The following is a 20811-nucleotide window of genomic DNA, read 5'->3' as shown; positions in this document are numbered from 1 at the left end:
GACTTCAATCAAAGTGGCAATCGCTCGCCTGGAGTTGAATCGCAGGGCTGAGCTTTGATAAAAACAGGGTAACATGAAAACAAGTGAAACTGTGGACTTTTATTGACATGTTTCTTGTCACAGAATTTTCAAATAAGGTGATTTTAAAACGATGGCGACGCGACGTTTTACATCACTGAATTGCAATCTTTATTGCAAAATAGGCTAAAAGTCAGCTAAACTTAAGGGCTTATTACACTTGACTAAATTCAGTCGTCTAAATGATTCAGTCACTAAATTCAGTCAAATGTAATCGCATTTAGGAAGGTAGTTTTCATTAAATCATTTAGAAACCTAATTAGACAAACCTATTTAGACGACTGAATTTAGTCAAATGTAATAAGCCCTTTTTACTTATTAAGAATGTAACTACATATTACTACGAGTCGACATTACTTTTCTTATCAATCGCAATTTATACTTAATTCTACAATGTTCTAGAGATTTCTCTAATTCTAATTAGATGGGCAGCGGTGCGGAACCAAAACATCGTGCCCAGAATCGATTACTCGTATAGTATTCGATACAGATGTTTTTAGTTCCGTGTATATTCGCTATTATCGATTACAGTTGGCCCTTCTAGTTCCATTCAGTTCCGTATTTACCTAAAAGGCAATGTACTTAATAATATATATCGGAAGAACTTTGGACCCCTACTGGGCTAATGTCGTCATAATGTCGTCTACGTACAATTTCTATTGTCTATCTTGTTTTGATCCGAGTTCCGGCTTATAAAGGCTCAATGGAAGATATTATGCTATGCTTATAATTTTTTTAATGATTATGATAATAGGTAAGTACTTCAATTCATTTCATCGTTTGTTGAGGTTAGTGAATGATTCAGTATAGTAGAGGCTTACGTTGTTAACACTACCTAGGACATAAATTTGATCGAGAAGAAAAAAAAGAGATTTGAAATGACCAAGACTCTGTTAATTAACTACTTACTGAAGGAAATACGACAATCTGTAACAAAGCAAACAGTTTGAAGGTTTCCTCAATTTGGACCAACGTATGCCCTAGGGTCAAAGTACTCGCCTCTACGGTACGGTATCTTTATTATTATATCTCCTTAGTAAAATGTGGCTTGGCAGATTATCTTGTAAAGATCTCATTTCAAAACCTGTCAGTACACATAATGTATGACATCTAGCACTTCCGGAAGTGTGAAAGCCATCAGCCGTGAGACGTATCTTTGACAAGGCTTGGCCTGACTTCAGCTGTTTACAATACTTTAATATTCTTACGGCGATGTAGGTAAATCGCTTTATTGCTTGTAAATACATTATAATTCTATTGAACTGACGTTTTATTACCGCGGAAATGTTTATCGATGTTTATGTTGATTCGTTTATAATAGTAGAGAAATACTGAATGATTAAGTTTATATGTGAAGAAAGCACAATGAATGAAAGTCATCACCTAAACCTAGCTGAATTGATTGTGATATGAAACCTCTTTCGTCTTTAAAAGTCACATTCGAAAGCAGCTTTGGTTATGGAATGCGCAAAAAAAAATTAACGGCCTTTTCAAAGGCACAGATTCATAAACATGATATGATGATATGAGTAGGCAAGTATGGCTAAATGATTTGCGAACTTTTTGCTACAGGTTACAGCTAAACATTAGACATGTCGGTGCCCTCTGGTTTTTGCCGCCTTACAAGACGTGTTTAGGCGAAGCAAGATTAAAGATTAAGAGGTTGTACGATTCGATAACCGTTTTTTATTCACGATTTATTCGGCAACTTGTAAAGCCCTCGAGGTATGTAGTATTAAAAAAGTTGGATCTTCCCATGTTACCTATGCATGATATTTCTTTGAAAAAAATACCGATGGAACTTAAAGATAAATGTATGATTAATTTCCTATTGCAAAAACGTGATTTTGTTGTCATATTTACAAGTTGTTGTACAACATAAACTTTGAAAGAAGAAGGCTCCATTAGTGACATAACACGATTCGATTAGTTAGACGATGATTTAACATAGAGAGCTTAATCATATGGAAATAAAGCTCTATTTTCAATAATAACTATCTAGATATAGGTAGCTATAACGAGGATTACCAATTGTTCTAATTACGAATGAAAAGCTCCTTAACCTCGAGACCCGAAGCAATTATTCAGGTATCTTGTGAGAAATCTATCGTAATGGCAACATCCGTCTCTTAACCCTGACCAGCGATAGAACTTCCTAAATATGAATCACGATAAATGAAATCACGTTCATCAAATATCAAATTATTATCTATACTAGCTTCTGCCAGCGGTTTCATCCGCTTTCTGAGGGAAATATTTCTCGAATAAAAAGAGGCCTGTTTGTGATTCTGATTTCCTCTATAAGCTAAGCTCAAGTTTCATTTTGGTAATAGAGGAACAAACATCCACATATTTATCAATTTATACAAACGTTTGCGTTTATAATTAGTAGTATTTTGTTTGTTAAATATTTTTATCGATAATAATCAATTTAGGTACTATGTTTATGTACAAGATCTCCCATAGACTTAGAGTATCACACGTGAAATAGAATCGTAAAACTATTCATACATTATTCACGAGTACTAAACCTGTTATAGTTAGTGTGAAACGATATAATTTACCTGTAGATACGTGTGTTATTACGAACAATCCGTATTCCAATAGCTTTGTGGTTAGAATTATGGGCTCATCCCGTAGACCGCGAGTTCAATTGCTTTAATGGCTATGTATGAACTACTCAAAGCCGTGTATCCAAGTTAGAACGTACCATGTTACCTAGTAAGGGTTTACGTAATAATTAACTAATGTATGCTGGCTTTAAGACCATTTTATGGGCTTTTTAACTATGTAGTTTTAGTTTATATTCCAATTTCTATGTGTTTTTAAGATGTCATTACGAGGCACCCACTGAAACTTGTAAAAGAGGTTTAGGCACGAGCAGTGTCTAAATATTAACAATAATAGTCCATAACAAAACAGCTCTATACTTTTGAAGTTATTTACGAAGTCGTATTACCTGCCTTTAAAATAACTAATAACCAGTTTAATGAATGTTTTGTTTTTATTGCGAATTATATCGAATCCATACCGGACCCTTAAGTGTAAAATCGATAGATTTAACTAACTGGTTAGGTATCATCTACCTATATCTGTTTTAGAGATGGATATTCGAACGGTGTATTCGAAAATGAATCAAATTCAAGCAAGTCTATGAATAAAGACAAAGCCGCCATAACCAATCCAATGATAAAAAGGTAGGTGATCGAGTAAGGAGTTTCAGAAATTATATCAAGAACTTTCTGGTCTGCAAAATGACGTCCAAAGACTATTAAGGCATAGACAATTCAAATCAATAGGAAGAATTACAGCAATAGTACCTACTGATTATCACGACTGCATGTCTTGGTAATCCTTAGTTATCAAATAATGAAACTAAATCTTGGAACTGCAATAGGCTTTAGCACGGAATGAAATAAATAATTACATAATATTAAAAATGATATCATACCTAAATGTTACTAATTCGTACCTACTTAATATTATAAATGCGAAAGTAACTCTGTCTGTTTGTCTGTCTGTTACGCTTTCACGTCTAAACCACTGAACTGATTTTAATAAAATTTGTACAGAGATAGAGTTGACCTTGAGACAGAACATAGGATAGTTTTTATCCCGGACTTTTAAAGAAATCTCTTGGAAACGCGATATAACCGAACTATACGCGAGCGAAGCCGCGGGCGGAATCTAGTAGGATATAAACAACTCACGGATTTTGATGCTAGAGATGAGACGGAACTTGATTTAAATTAGGCACTAAACTGTTAACTTATGTGGGAATTCCACTTACGGTAAAATTGTTATGATTGTAGGCATTTTAGTTATTTTAATAAATGTAGGATTATAAAGGTAAAGTTTGTTTGTTTTCATGCTTGAACGCGTCAATGATAGGAACTATTGGTCCGTCTGAAAAAAATATTTCAGTATTGGATAATCTATTTGTCGATGGAGGCATATAAGTAGGGTAGTTCCTATGGGACACGGGTGAAACTGCCGTCAGAAGCCAGTTTAGGACTATGGGTGTTTATTTCATGAAAATCATTGACATACTACAGTATTAGACTTCACGCATTGCAATTTGATTGCATTTGCATACAGAATTCAAAAATTGGCATTCATATTAACTGAAACTTATTTTAATTTAACGTTATTTATTAATGGTCGTAATTTTAATAAACCGAAAATATTTAAAGAGACTTTGATCGGAGTATTTGCGCATTGGTTTTTGAGTTTTTTTTTTACTACTAGGGGCGTAGAGTTCCTAAGGACCTTATGAGTAGTAGGTATATTTTCCGTTGATGATGTAGTCATCATAACGTTAATAAACAATAATGATAAGTGACAGATAATTAAGCTTTGCTTGTCTCTTGTACTCATAAAGAAATATAATGTCATCAACAGCAAATAAGTGGTTATTTAACCAGTTTAACTACCTTAGAAATGCTAATTTAGGAAGTATCGTATCCATCTCTACATTATATGAAAAAAACATACGATTTCAATAAGTACGTGTGTAATTGTTAACAAATTAAAAGGAAACGGTGTATGTTATGCATAATAATGTGACTTAATGTTTAAAAATGTCGAGAATCTTACTCTGCTGCGGTTATTATTGTAAATAATGAATTATTACATATATTCTTGCAACATTGAAAATGTTATTTAAAACCTTTTTACAATCCATACAAATTGACCGCAGCCTTGTTGTAGGTGCCATTATTACGGACAGAACATCCACATTCAATGCAAGTGTTGCTATCATAATAAACTACAACAATAGGAAATATTGAGTCATTATTTAATAGCTTACCATTCGGAGCATCGGACAAATATCTGCAAGCGATCATATCGATCAACGCATGAATAACTGTACGCCACCTGTGTTCCTTGACCTTCCAGAAGCGAGGCACAAGTTCAGCTTAGCGACGCTCGCTTCCGTCCAACATCGAGACCGAACACTATACACTCGATATAGTTTCAAACTAACTCGATATTCAATTCACTCGCGTACCAAACGCAAATCGAGGAAAGCGTTTTGTAAACAGTGTTCCTTTTTCAAAACTTGTCCGCCGTCTGGTCAGAGCGAATCGAATTCATTATCGATGCTATCGGCAGTATTTTGTTTTTATTTTTTTTTCTCGATTTTACGGTGTTGGATAACGTGCGAGTCGAGACGGCGGGCGAGGTGCGTGCTGCCGCGACGATGCAGCCGCTCGCAATAAAGCAAGTGGAATGGATTCTCTGCCGGTTGTGCCCAAGAAAAAGCACGCCATGTGGACTCAAACTCTCTCGCAATTAATATCGATTAGAGGCGACATTCACGTGGAAAAGCAGATTGCTAACAATAGAACAGTAATTTGCCGGTTTGTTTAATTGTTTATCGCTGCCGACTCCGTTGTAACTTCGTAACAGGTGCTCGTTCAATTTTCTGAGAATTTTCCGAATGAACTTTTCGTAAGTAGGTACACTTGAAACTACTTGTTTTCAGCGGTACAAAGGTTTTCCTAGAAGAAAAACGTGTTTGGAGTACATAATTATATCATTTAATGGAGAATACTTACTAATAATGAAGTCACGTTTTGTTTGATCTTTCCTTGTTGTTCGCGTATTACCTTCATTAGATTCACCGAAAATGGTTTTTTATTCTAGATCTTGTATCGGCACGTCAATCAATTAACTTAATTGATGTTGTTCAAAACGGTTCAATGTCTTCCGAACATTTTCATTATAATGTGAAGTTCAGAGAAGGCGCGCTCTATGAAAATAAATATTGTTTGAAAAAATATTTGCATAAGTATTGAAACAGTTGTTTGGTGTTCAATAGGACATTTGAAGTGTACAAACAAGTTGTGCAAGTATTAATATAGCAAAGTACTACGATTTCAGTTGTGTAGCCGTGTTGCGTTTGTTGTCTTATAAGTAGACAAAGTGCATAATATATTTTCAGTTTCACTAGTTGTTAACCCAATCCAAATTGAACTTCTTTCGTATTTATAAAACATGTTTGTAAGGGGACAATTATCATAGTGATGTACATACATGCAGTTTCGTTACCAAGCTAATACCAAATAGTAGATCCAATTAACATGGGAGTGTTGGTATTGAGTCATATATCACAAAAACGGCATACAAATTAAGTAAAACCTCCACATATCAAATTGAGGTTTTGGAGACTAAAAAAATGATAATTATTAAAATAAACAAAACATACAAAAGTTTGATGTAAGCTTAGCTAAGAGGACTGGGTTCTTATAAAGATTGGGTTTCTCTATGTTATTTAATCCATGGAAATAAATGATGATTTATTTAATTCCATGAAATTAGGTTTTATATTTATGGTGTCCTCGCCAAGTTTCTTTTAAACTTCTAAACAAGTTACTTACCTTTAGCAATGTTACGTGATGCCATGAAGATATCATATACGTGTACTAAAACGTCAGTTTTCTGTTTTCGATACCGGACAGTCATCATCTGCCTAGCCTTCTTCCAACTTTATTGAGGCCGGCTTCCAGTCTAACCGGATGCAGCTGAGTACCAGTGTTTTGCAAAGAGCCTCTGAGAAAGAATCTGACGTCCTCAACCCAGTTTCCAGGCAACCCAATACCTACCCCTTGGTAAGACTGGTAATCAGACTTACTGGCTTCTGCCTACCGGACAGTGTTTAAAGAAAACATTTTCTGAATACCTACGTACTTACATGCTCTAAAATTATGTCATAAGTAGCTACTCGAATTTTCCGTTTCTTTGTCTTCATGTCCATTAGGAAATTGGTAACAATAGAAGTGCAAATTCTATTACTTCAAAACAAAAGATATTGTGTGTAAGAGAGTTTATCTTATTTCTTCATTGTATAAAACTTCAGACTTTTACATGGAAATAAAAACAATCTTGCAAAACTGAAAGAAGTTAGTAAATAAACTGTATTTTTCAATGCAGTAACAGCATTATTCTCAATAGTTAAGATTTCTTATAAACTAATATTTTGTTTCTCTCTTTGAAAGTAAATATAACTCTAAAAGAACTATCGATCATCCGTCATTGGTGTAACAACGAATAATTGAAAGGAACTACATTATTAATTTCCTACAAGTCATGCCCAATAATGAACGTAGGTACACGCTATTCAGTTGTTTTTACTGGAACTATATTCTTGGACAGGCTCTTCAATTATTGTATAGTCATAACGTAGATTACTTATACAAAAGTACTTACATATATCTATGTAAAGTCATGAGCAGACAATATTTTAGTATTTCACTGTAACTCAACACTCAATCATATTAGGTTTTCACGAAGTTTCAACCGCATCCCGTAGGAACTGCTTTCTGCACGTGGATCAAAGTAGCTTGACTATGATGTTATTCTGTTGCATTAAAGCTTTATTATGCTACACCTGACCACTAACTTCAAGACTTCGGGATGCTATGTGAAAGTTTATTAAAACACAAAGCGATTTCGGTTCTACGTAGGAATCGAACCCGAGACAGTCGTGGTATACGACTGCTAGACCAACGTTGCACCATGTGATGCCCGTTCAGCTTGATATTTTTTGTAACACTTTATAGGTAAACATAGGTATACAAATATTTAGTCCTTTTTATTAGCAATTTCAATAAAAAACCTATTTGCACAGAATTTATCGATGAGTAATACGTGTTTGTATGAGGACAAACACTCATTATTTTATTTGTCCAAATATTGAATTAGAAAAGGTAGGTACATAACAACATACTTACATTTATTTGTTTTAGTTTATAATAATGATTGATCATAAAGTTACCAACTTTAGGAAGAACTTGCTTTATAGTGTCCAAAGAGCGTGTTTATGACATGAATTAAAATGTTATGAGAATTCAGATTAGCGTTTTTCTAACAAAAATACCAGATATTCTGTCATAGGAATAGAAAACACGTTGGGAATCCCCACTTTAATTATAACCTGATAGACATAATGTATTCAAGTTTCTTAACCCTTATGTGAGTGACGAATAAAACACCTTTAGTAGAGTGACGAGGTACCCGGGTACCTTCATACAGTTTAGACGTAATTTAAACAATCAAGGTCTGTTTTAACATTACCCTCACTTTGAATATTATTATTTTAGTTAAGCTTACCAGATAAGCACAAGAAACACTTGAATTCACTCAATGCATCGTGTTAGATCTCGTGGCTAAATATAAAAATGCAGGACTAAATGTAACTACGGATATTTTTTTTACATCTCTTCAACTGGCTCATTCCTTGAATTCGTGGAACATGACACTAGTTGGAACGGTAAGAAAAAATAAACGGTTTCTTCCTCCAAATATGCAAGCACACAAGGAGAGGGTGATTTATTCTTCTAACTTCGCCTTTAGCAAAGAAGCAACTGTGTGCTGCTATGTACAAAGCAGTAATAATGTTGTCATCAATGCACATGTCACCAGTTATTGAAAGTGATAAGGAAACTGCCGAGCCAGAAATAACGCAAAATTTGTCTTGAGTGACAGACGTAGAAAGTTTCTGAAATCATTGAGTCTACAACTGTGTGGTAAAAATATAGAAGAAAAATAAAAAAAATCCATTGTGACATCAAAATTACATGTAAGATCTGCAATGCAGGACGTGCTTGGCCAAGAACTAAGGCTCTCGATTCCTTCTGGATCTACAACTTCTATAAGTCGGACCAGACGAGATTCTACAGGGCGTGTTGCAGTCGTCGGAAGTTGCTACATATGCAGAGAACTCAAATGCAAGCAAAGAAAAACACGAAAAGCTTGCACTAACTGTAAAAAACCAGTTTGTGATGAACATGCAGTAACTCGCACAACATGTACTAATTCTGCATAAACAAAGAATTTGTGATTTTTATAGAAATAAAACATCATAAAAAATTATTATTATTTCATTTTTGTACCAAATTATAAATACTTTTTTCATTGTCATACAAGACACAAAGAGGTACCCGGGTACCTCGTCACTCTATTGTGAGTTTATATTATGTTTTGGTTTCTACAAAACATTGTAAATAGTTGACTGGGTTAAAAGATTAAAAAATATATAATTTATAAATAGTTAAGAGCTCTCAGGAAATCACAGCCACCTACAGAGCGTAAAACATACTTTTCGTTAAATTTGAAAATGCTAAAGGTACCCGGGTACCTCGTCACTCACATAAGGGTTAATCTCTAAACAAACATCGTGAGTCTTTTATCAAAACATAAAAACACGTCGGATTCAGTTTATTTATCATCCACCTTTTTGGAATGAATATATTAAACCGATCAGTAACATCATGCAAGTTGAACAAACCGACTTAGCATCGATAACTTGAAATATCAAACATCATTGAAGACTGAATCGAAGGATAGAATTTCGACGCAGTCAGCCGATGTCGCATAGCATAGAGCCAGACATACAGCCAATCTGGCTGAATGCCACACGCCTTGTGCATTTCACTGCGTGAAACCAAGCGGATGTTTTCAGGACGCATGCGCTAAAACTCCCGCCCTGTGAACCCTCTGTAGACAATATTACGTTCCTTTCATTTCATTCCCGGCATTCGCCCTGTGGTGGTCGGACGTCGGCTGAATGAATGAGGACCGTGTTTACCGCATCGTGTTACAATTCGAAAATCCATATAGCGACGTAGTATATTAGGCAATTGTGGCCTTATGCATAGATCTTGAGTTAAATAAGATGTTTACTTAGCAAACAAAATTTGTGAAGACTGAAGAGTAATGATGATATGTACGATTTGTAGTAAGTAGATATTATGAAACAAACAAACGAGTATTGCAAACACTGGCCTTCCTACAATTGATCGGAGGTAAGCGCTCATTGAATTAAGGAGTTATACATACATACATGCTTTCATTCTACTACCGGGACTGATCGGTACTAAATTGAAATCCGCCGGTACGCGAGGCATTTTCTCTTTGTCTCTGCCATGAGGTAAATTTTGATATCATCCAATGTCTTCAAGCCTTCGCACTTTAGATAAAATCGAGTGAACCCTTTGTTTAGTGCCTTAATTGATTTTTCTCGCACCTATCGCATGCTATCTTTTTTAAATTAAAGATTTCTTGTGATTACGCGTTTCTTTATTTTTTCCGTAAAACGTACTGTTCGAGGAAAAGTATGCTTTATGTCAGATAGTCTGTGTGCTGTGGGTTTGCTAGGCATGTTATAATCTGTAATTTAAACATAGTGACCTTTAATTTTGCATGGGCGTGTCCTAGCCTATGCCATGCAGTTATGAGCTACATTATTATTACATAGATGTATGTATTTATGTTTGCACATACTTTTATAGCGTGTTCGCTTCATTGTTTGCGTTCCTATTATAGGCGTGTATTTTTTGCAAATAATACTAAACTGTTCCTTCTTAGGTAGAGTTATGAAAGATTTATGTACAGGATATAAAGATTAATTAAAATTAATCTTTTAATTAATAATTAATTATAATTAATCTTTTAGGGCTTATAAGTCAGGATATTTATGATCTAAAAAAATATGATAAAACCATTGAATGTCATTAGTGGGAACTGATCGTGTTTATAATAGGAACTTTTTGACGATTTGGTCTTACAACAAAAACTTTTAAACGTCAGTTTAAGGCTTGTCTAAAAAAATGTCAGATTATGACGTTGACATATGGTTCATTTTGCAGCATAGACATAATATATTATAGTAAACAGGACTGCGCATATAAACCCAAAAAACGAGCCGAGTGAAACAGTTAGTACGGAGGCTGTCTGTCCCTTTCTAATAGGGTGACTATGAGATTAAGCTATGTGAGACAAATCCGAATTTGCTAAGATTATTAAACACAGATTAGTATTGAAGTTTTAACTTACGCAGTTTGTGACCTTAAGATACTAATAAAGGCTTTTAATAATTAGCGGAAATTAGCAGTATAAAAGCAGGAAGATTCGAAGTGAAGACTGTTTTTTTTTGTATTTCTACTTCATATATAGACTGCTGAGCCATTTATGTCGCCTTTCTTCATTTTTTGGGAAGCTATAACAATAGTACAACAGTTTTAAATCCATCACCCATATTTTGACTCGTTACAAGAATTCATGGGCACCCTAGTTGTTGGGTTTACGAAAATGTTATTATTAGCTAACCTGTGGAACGATATATTGCAACCACCATAGGATTCACTTTTGCAAGTAGAAACGCAACACTTTTTCACCATTTTAATAGTTTAAATTGATTTAATACAAAAAAATGTAAACAAAATTTTAAATGCTGATTACGCGCCAAGAATGTTCAGGGTTACCGCTAGAAAATAAAAAAAAGCAAAATAAAAATTTATGTTGTTTATGTTTTAATAATAAATACGAATAAATTAATGCGATTGTTATTAATTTGTTGACTTACAATTGTTAAAATAAGATAAAAATATATGTGATTCAATTGTTTTTGGGAAGACAAAACTTTTGATCACAACATTTTTTATGCTGGCAAGGTGTTAGAAAGAGACAAACAGCCTCCGTTCGAACTATCCCTCTCGGCTCGGATTTGCCTCTGTGTATTATGCAACCAATTTAGTACCTTATTGCGTTAGAATAGAGTTCATTTTCGTAAATATATATTTTGAGCGTGCGCAATCTTGTTTAGTAATATTATATCTATGTTTTGCAGCCACAATTTTTTTAGACAAGTGGAAAACAGACGTTTAAGTTTTTGTAGTAAGGCCATAAATGTTGTTTGATGTCCTATGCAGCATCGGGCTTCCCTGGAAACTGATTTCAGGAGGTCAGATAGAAAGTTTGCTGGGGAGTTTGTTACGCCATTTCTTCCCAGTAATAACACATAATAAGTGGGGAAGGGTGTGTCCTTATCTAATTTTTTGACGTTCAAAAAGTGCTGATTTTCAGCCTAACTTGATTAAACGATTTTGATTTTAGTCGCTTCATGTAAAGTGAACTGTAACTCAGCTACATACGGAAGTCAACCCCAACATAGTAGGGCAAAGGCTGGGTAAACGATGCTCTAAAGAACATAGAGTGACGTCATACCGGCACGTAATACTATTACTACACTATTTCGTAATTAAGTACGATAAGGCTGTTGTCTATAAAACTATTCTTCTAATGAAACAAAAGCAGGGCGTACAAACACAATGTAGTTATTTACATTTATCTGTCTATATTGATGAGATGATGATGATGATTTAATGATTCAAAGAATGATAAAAAACTTATTAATGTTTTTTTGCTGATTATAAATAAACATAGTGCCTACTTAGTTAGTTTTATATGTAGAAAACCAGGCTACTAGCGTGAGGTATATGAACCTCATATTAAGCTTTTCTGCTCAAATCCGACAAGTTGGAACGGTCTCTTCACAAAAATTAAAAAGTTCTTTGCGCATTTTATAGCCAGATTATTTTCAGCTCTTGGATAGTCCTCCTGAAACTGAAGTTAGTGCCTAATTAGTGACCTGCTTCCATTCTTCAAGTACAATTATGTAAATAGCGATATTTGAAACTAAATAGTTTAACGACAAATTAATATGAATACAAAACTAAAACTAGACGCGCCATACCTTATCTATCCTATTTAACTGTTGATACACAAGAGACGCGCAGAAAATCACGTAACGACTCCTTACAAAGAGACTACGATTTATTATCTGTGTGAAATATCATTATGACATAATAACAATAACTAACATAATTATTGTTATTATGTCATAATGATCTATGGCTCAGTCATGATCAATAAAGCACGTTTAGTGTTTTCCCATAGAGAAAAATCGGAAAATAACGGGAAAATAGATTATTTTTGCCAAGTTGATTGCATGATTGACTGGCCTAGGTAATATGAATATCTACTTTATAAACAATTCCTATAATATCAGGAAAAATATGCACATCATGATTATGAATATAAAATCAATTAAATTTCAATTGAATCATCGTTGCATTAACTCGCATGCTTAATCGATTTTATGATCCACGATGTGAATTAAACAACGGATGTATTTAATTACTTATTTGCTTAAATATTTTTTGTATTTAACAAGATCCTTCATAGTCTTCCGAAATATTAGAAAACAGACGAATTTTGCACGAAGTAGGTAATTGCTAACTTTAACAAACACTCTGAAAGCTGATAAAATCCGCAAAGATAACTGAAAAAATACCGCTTTTGTCACAGTTAGTAAAAGCGAATAACATAAAGATAAATTAATAAACTGTAGGTACAATTTACAACGCCTACGTGTGTAAATACGTAATTACAATTCACTTTTATTGTGCACATTCTTTTGTTCTACTTTTTCTGTGTAGCATTGTTAGTTACCAACTGTTTCTAGTTTATTGTCAACAGTGGTACCTAATAACTTTTTCTACATCATGAACTAGTCGGCCCCACGAACAGACGACAGCACATAAACCTATCTCAATCTGTCAAATTTTACTAACCGAACATTAACCTTTCCCTATTTTGATAAGGTTCAAAATCTACTGAAGAAATTTGACAGATGAGGTAGGTTGATGTGGGCTGCGGGATTGTTCGAAAGAGTTACAGCGGTCCTGGTACATAAAGGGCTTAAGAAGGAACATGGTGGGTTATAGTCAGTGAGAGTCTGACACTCGCTCACGCTGCTAACTCACAGCGGGTTAGCAGCGTGAGGCAACAAAAAAGGTTTGTGCCTAATACAATCGTTGCAATAAACACAGCAGATTCGAATCTTGCGCATGCGCACCGCTTAAGAATCTTTGGCCAGGGCGTAATGAGACTTTCACAGTGATCTAAGATAGAGTCTGCTCATCTTTATTTAATGTTTTCTGCAAACAACCAGTGGGTTAATCTGATTAGCATTTGTTGTACCTACATCTCTTCTAAAGATAATACCTCCTCTTAAGTGAATGATCTTTACTTCGTTCTTACTTAAGTAGGTATATTTAAGTTCCCCAACCGTAATCAGACCCCATAGTCTATTAGCTTCATGAGATTCGGGTTAAGTAAATTATTTGTGCAGGATGCAGGAGAAAGGAGAGCGCTGATTTAATTATTGTTATCTACCTAAACCATTTTGAATTCAACGCTTGAATTTCGTTTTACTGATCTTGATCCTTTTTCTCGGTTAAGCACATTCGATTCTATTCACGTTTAGTTTATAATCAGATGAGAGTTTGAAGTCAACTATATCTGTAACTACATATTGCACTCAGTTCATAACTATTTAGTAATCTGTGCTCAGGTTTGATGGTGACATGATGATGATGAGCGAATGAGATCTCCTCAAAAATACACGTGTAACTGCGAAGTACTTATTTATCTGACAAGTCTAGGGGTGAGGTCCCGTAAAAAAAGGTCGTTGCAAACAAAGAGCGTTCCATAAATCCTGTATGAACTACAGAACGGTTGGTGCAGATTGGCCGGCCAACCCGTAAACTTTAGGCCAACGTTTGTGGCCAAAGTCCAATTAGTTGAGATCTGTCTACGTCAGTTTTCCAATTTTAATGTTAAAAAGTTTGTTTATTAACTTTTGGTTTGGTTGGTAGTTTGGCTAGAAAAAACGCATGTTATATCTACCCTAACAAAATATTTTTTAATTGTTCAAATCTTTTTAATTTTATAGCTCTTGCAAATAAAAATACTACAGGTAAAAAACATAAAACAATTTTAAATAAATTCTGTCAATGCTCAAAATGTGCTTTTACCAACAACTCAGCTTCGATATTTCAATTTCAATTCAATTACTCTTCAGTTGCATATCAGAGGAAATATTACAGCAAATCACGCGTTTGATTGATTCTAGGAGCCGGAGAGAAATACTATGTAAATATAATATGTATCATCTAACGAGAAAAACTAAAATACGAAATCTTCGTACAAGTTTATTATTAAATCTTGAACTAAAGTTATTTCTATTAATTTTAGTGCCATAATATCACGCTGTCAATCATTTTTAAAGTCCTTGATTTTTTTGCAAGCAACATCTTCAACTCACTTGAGACAAGCTAATCTCCTTAATTATCAAGTTAAATGTCAAATGCCTTTTATCGGAGGGTCAAGGGCTCGGAGGTATCAAACATTTATTCACAACACGATCGGAGTAAAACCAGTTTTTCTTCTTTTATTTACGCGGACAAAGCCGGGGGCATCGGTAGTTGTAATGAGGGCCTTAGTGACAGATGGGCACCAAAGACCCTTTGAAGAACAAGTTTTTTGTTGCAAATAATTCTAGTTTTATTTATGGTAGTTGATTGACATGTCTGTTAGCGGGCAGTTTAACAAGGTATTTCTCAATATATTTTACAAAAGTTTTGCATGTGTTTCCTTATAACAGAAAAGAAGAATATATTGCTATACGAAATACTTGACTAGGTTCTCTTTCTCTCTCTTCGATTTAATTAAGTATATGTAATATTACTTATGCACGGTAGGTTCTTGCTACCTAGACAACCAAAATATATTAATAACCTTGAAATTAAATCAATCAATAAATATACTTGTGCTAAAGTACCTATAGACTAAGTTATAGAAAATAGTTTATTTTAGTACACAAGAACTCTTAAAATAGAACACGAAAATATCTAACAAAAGCATTAAAATTAATATACTCACCTACTTACATAATCGATTTAAATAATGTATAATAACTAATAATGAGCGTGAAATAATAGTTTTACTAAGAAATACATATTTTCCGCGTTAAACTTGTTTACAAAAATACCTATTTCACGAGCAGTCAAAGATTTCACGCCTGATTCGTATCTCTAACTTTACGTTATGGCCGCATGATCTTATTTTTATTTTCATGGGCAAAGGCAATACTTATTTATGATGCCAACCAACAAAGCAAAAACACATATGAACTGGTGATGGGTTTCGGAGTTTTTTATGTTTATGAACAGAAAGAAACAAGAAGAGCTTTTGCAGATTTTGAGTTTTGAGCTTTATAAAGAAGAACATTTTTGCAGACAAACAGAAAGATGTTAAAATTTTATGTAGTCATCATAAGACTTACTTTGAACGACGTTTGCTAACGTTCAATTGTATCAACGTTGTAAACTTGTAACTTTGTTAGGTTAAGTTATTAGAATTTAAAGCTGGCTCGGTGCTGATTCAGTATACTTACACTCATTAGCTACATTCTGTAGGTTTCCCATATTTTATCCACTTTGAATAATATTGGTTTGAAAAACATACCTACATTAGATTAATCTACTTATGTCCTTCATCGTTAGCCAAATACACTCTACACACATATCCTTGGCAGTTTAAATAATGTTTTTTTTTTTCTATTTACAGAGATATGGAAGACCCGGATTGCATCAGCAGGTTCTTCAGTGAAGAGAAAAACACCTTGGCTATAAGTCCTCCAATACTCCAGCACTCGATATCACCAACAAAGTCATTAGATTCCTCACAAGATCTAAGTCAGGCATCCATAGAGTCGGATGATCTTAGTCTATCGCAGTTAACCATAGACGAACAAGAACCTATACATATACAACCTTTTTTTAACATCACCCCGAGGATAATGCCAGTATCACCTCATTATGTGGTAGAAGAAGAGTTCTCCTCTAACCCCTGGGCTATGTTAATAGCAACGATCTTTCTAACGAAAACTTCAGGCAAAACTGCCAGGCCCTACATGAAGACATTTTTTGAAGAATATCCGACACCTTACCATGTTTTAAACGACACTCCAGTATCTTTAGAAAGATTTTTTGATAACTTGGGATTAAGGAAAAGAGGCCACATGATATGGAAGCTCAGTTATCAGTTTATATCTTCAAAATGGCGCAGGGCAAGTGACTTATGCGGCATAGGGAAATACGGCGAAGACGCCTATAGGATATTCTGCCTAGGACACACGGATATAGACCCTAATGATAGATACTTAAAGTTGTATTTAGACTGGTTAAGAGGCCACACTGAGTTTATGGAAGAAAGTGGACAGGTGGACAGTGAATGCGTGATTGAAGACCCAATTTTAAAGTATTACAGAATAACTTTGAGAGATGTCAATGCGATTCTTCTAAAGTGACTTTAAACAATTAAATAAATACTTACCTATGTTATATAAGTTACAAGTGCCTATAGTTGTTCAATAAATATATAGAATTATGTGTTGTCAAGGTCTTTAATAAATCAATCAGTTTTAAAACTCATTCTAAAAAGATTTTTCAATCATCAGTGAACTTTTGCCTTAGGAATAAATATTTTATGTTTGAACAATCGGTCCAAAATGGAAGGGTTTATTTTGAAACCTTTTAGGGGCTGTGTGTCATTTATCTTAACGTAATTATGTGCAAGTGTTCTCAATTTTTTCTTTTCGACGTCGTTGTGTCAGCCGAAAGCAGTTCACACTGCTGAATAAAGGCCTCAAAATTTCGGGCACAAAATCATCATCATCCTCCGAGCCTTTTTCCCAATCATGTTGGGGTCGGCTTCCAGTCTAACCGGATTCAGCTGAGAACCAGTGCTTTACAAGAAGCGACTGCCTATCTGACCTCCTCAACCCAGTTACCCGGGCAACCCTATTTTTCGGGCACAAAATAGTTTTTTTTTTTTTTTTTTACTTAATACTTTTTTTTTTTAATTTCAAAATAACACTAATAGGAAAGTGATAATTTCAATAATTTTTCGTATTGAAATTAATTTATTTCTAAAGTTTGAATCTTCCTTCTATGTACATACATACCTACATAGAATTTTATCTATATCTAACAAACACACACACGCACGCATTAAAACTGAGTCCTCACCCTGATGATTCAAAAACATAGCTTAGTTGTGACTTTGAAATTAATTTAACGAAGTAATTTACAACCATCTAATGGCATCAGGAATACTAACCAACTAACTCACAATTTGTTTCAAAAAGCCCAATAAAATTTAACATTTTCATTTTCTTAAGTTACTTTAACACGCCTGGCAAATAAACGAAAGCAACAGCTCGCTTGAAAAGAGAGAGCCGTATCTAAAACTAGAGGCGCTTAAAAAAGTGAATATTATCATTTAAGTAATTATGTTATCTTTATTATTGAAAATCACTCAAAGTTTATTTGTCATAAATTATCTATGGATATCTTTAATTAATGATGCAATTAAATAGTGAATTCTGTAATTTTTGCTTAGAAATCATTAAAAAGAAACAGGAATATTTTTTTAGGCAGGGATATTAACTAATTAAGGATATTACTTTATCCTTAATAAAAAAATATTCATAATTATAAAAGCTCTTGCTCTTGATATATGCTAGTTCGTTACATACCTAAACTTTCTCTTGAACCTAGACAAAAAAAAAAACATTTTTTGTTAGTCTCAAAAATCCAAATCACTTGCAAAATAAAAAGTACTAATTATCTTTTATATACTGAGGCAGTGGCTTGTGGATTTGGTTTTTTTATTTGTTTATATTTTCATGAGCATGAAAGTCACTTGCGAAAAATCCTGCCTAGATGTTTCCAGTTCACACATTTCTCAGCATAATGTTTTTTTTCAGTTCGTCCGTAAGTGCATTAATAATGTTCCCCTAACCGGATAAACCTAATAGTGTAGTGTATATTATAATGCTTTAAAAAAAATAAAACATACTTTTAAAAGTACAAATCTTAACTCTATATATTAATAAAAAAAATATGTCGATAAGATTAAAATTAAAGATTTATTTATTACAAAACCCGCTCATTGTTTTTATTAAACTTTCTATCCCTTACCACATCCCATGTATTTAATACTGGGCAAACTTTCCACTAAGGTGTAGCCTAGACGATCAATTATATTGCGCAATGATTTTTAGCGCTATAAAATTTTATTGCACAATATTATTGTAAGTCTAGGACCTGCTTAACACAAAAGTAGAGCCGCTGATTAGGGTAAGTAAGCTGTTCATCAAAAGTTATCATCGATATAAACACACGTAGAAATTACAATTACTAATTCAGGAGGTAATTTTCAAAAGTGGTCAAATCCAAATCCATAGATTCTTAAATAAGAACGCAACATTTTTCTTTACAGAAATGTTCATCGCTTTATAACGTTCATAACTAGCTAAATCCAGCCTAAAGTCCTTATAAATACAAAAAGAACTAACCTTATTTTCAAAATAAGCCAATTCCAGACCAACTTACTTTCAAACATGGTCAAATCCATATGAGCCAATCACGTCGCTCCATACCCCGACCGCCACCTTGCGATCTCCATACATTAGGGAGACGTGTCGGGCGCCTAACGTTTCTATTTTGTGTTGTGTTCATTAGTGAATTTCTATTAGAAAAACTAAGTAAATGCGTAAAAAAAATGGAGAAAAGTGTTCAGGAAATGCCTTGCCATCAGGCTATGAAGAGAAAATCTGTCGCAGGACCAAATTGTTTTATTTATTATTTAAGCAATTTCCCTTTAAGAACCAGTGACAACTCTATTGGAACGGTTTAGTTTGATTGTTCAAAAGTAGTCAAATCCTAACAGCTTCCTTACAAAATTAGTCAAATCCTTACAGCTTTTTTACAAAATTAGTCAAATCCACACCTTAGTAACAAAAGAAGTCAAATCCGTTTTTTAATCACAGTTTTCTCTGTAAATAGAAGCACTAACTTCATTTTTGGTGGTGTTAAATAATCTTAAACTCCATAGTAATGTAAACTTACCATCCTAAGCATCACAACAGCGTACATCATAACGGCATACAAAAGTTCATTTTTCTCAATTTGATATAAAATGGATTTGACTGCTATTGAAAATTACCTCCTGAATTAACCCTTACGTCAATGAAAGTGCTGCTGATTTTATTTTGGTGTTGCCATATTGAGTAAGATATAGGTACCAATAAAGCGGGAGTTTTTCAAATTAACTTCACTGATATTGTGCACTGCACTGTGTGTTTATTGTTCTCCGCTTTACACCACAATAGAACTAGTAAGTACTTTTAGTGGCTCAACATGGTGAAGTGGCAACAAAAAATATTTTTAATTAAATCACTCATGTATGATTTGATTTCCCATCATACAGAAATAATGTTCAAGTCTTGCAGCTATCACTTTCATTTGGTGGCATCCACATTGAAATTATTTTGTATACCTGAATTTTATCATGTGTAAAAAAATGAAAATGAATATTGATTTTATTTTATTTTTAGAAAGAATAATTAACTATCAATGAACACGTAAGTTCGTAGGTATGTCTATCAACCACTTGTTTTCATGTACCTAAGGATTTTATATTTTTTCCTGGAATCACACTGAAAATGAAAGAGAAGAAAAATACAAAGAGGAAAATTAATTACAGCATAATTTTATCACGCCTATAATAATTACCTTGTCCAACTATTATCATAGGCCTTCATAAAATAGGAATTTGAGGTAACTCAACATACCTACATAGAGGTACATAATATATCTATGTACATAGAATAAATAGGTATGACAGTTTGCTTTTACCTAAATTACATTACAAAATATGAAAGATATACCATAAAGTTCACGAACATACTAAAATAATTATACTTAAAAAAATACATTATTTGATGACTCAAACCATGCGATGGTTAGGCCAAACCCTAACAAAGATCTGCCCAGGAATCTCCTTTCTCGTAGCAACATTGAATGTGCACTTATCTCAGTATATAGCTGAATAGTTCCAATATTCAATTCAACCCTACGATCGGAACTGCTGTTTATTTGCACGCACACGTAATACAGTCCTCTGTAGAATCAGTCAAGGTACTCAATATCTGAAATTATTTTTTCCCTGGTCACATCTCATAATTAAATAATCTGT

At 33.8% G+C, this 20811-nt stretch overlaps 2 protein-coding genes across 3 annotated transcripts in view; one reads left to right on the top strand and one right to left on the bottom strand.

Annotated features, from left to right (window-relative positions):
• LOC124639350 (calcium release-activated calcium channel protein 1-like) overlaps positions 1–5297 on the bottom strand; it is a 75812-nt gene extending 70515 nt beyond the window's left edge. Inside the window, exon 1 of one of the 2 annotated variants that reach the window (XM_047176670.1) lies at positions 4889–5297. The gene's annotated coding sequence lies outside the window, so the exon portion shown is untranslated. The remainder of the gene's footprint in view (positions 1–4888) is intronic. The other variant, XM_047176673.1, reaches the window with a different exon arrangement.
• Positions 1–17163, top strand: part of LOC124639352 (methyl-CpG-binding domain protein 4-like) — a 36358-nt gene extending 19195 nt beyond the window's left edge. The window contains exon 2 of the mRNA XM_047176678.1: positions 16336–17163. Within this exon, the coding sequence (XP_047032634.1) occupies positions 16340–17077 (738 nt within the window). The 5' untranslated portion in view covers positions 16336–16339 and the 3' untranslated portion in view covers positions 17078–17163. The remainder of the gene's footprint in view (positions 1–16335) is intronic.
• The last annotated feature ends 3648 nt before the right edge of the window (positions 17164–20811 follow it).

The sequence above is a fragment of the Helicoverpa zea genome, chromosome 19, assembly GCF_022581195.2.
Source record: "Helicoverpa zea isolate HzStark_Cry1AcR chromosome 19, ilHelZeax1.1, whole genome shotgun sequence".
Taxonomy (NCBI): Eukaryota; Metazoa; Arthropoda; class Insecta; order Lepidoptera; family Noctuidae; genus Helicoverpa; species Helicoverpa zea.
This window is presented reverse-complemented; position numbering and strand designations above follow the sequence as displayed.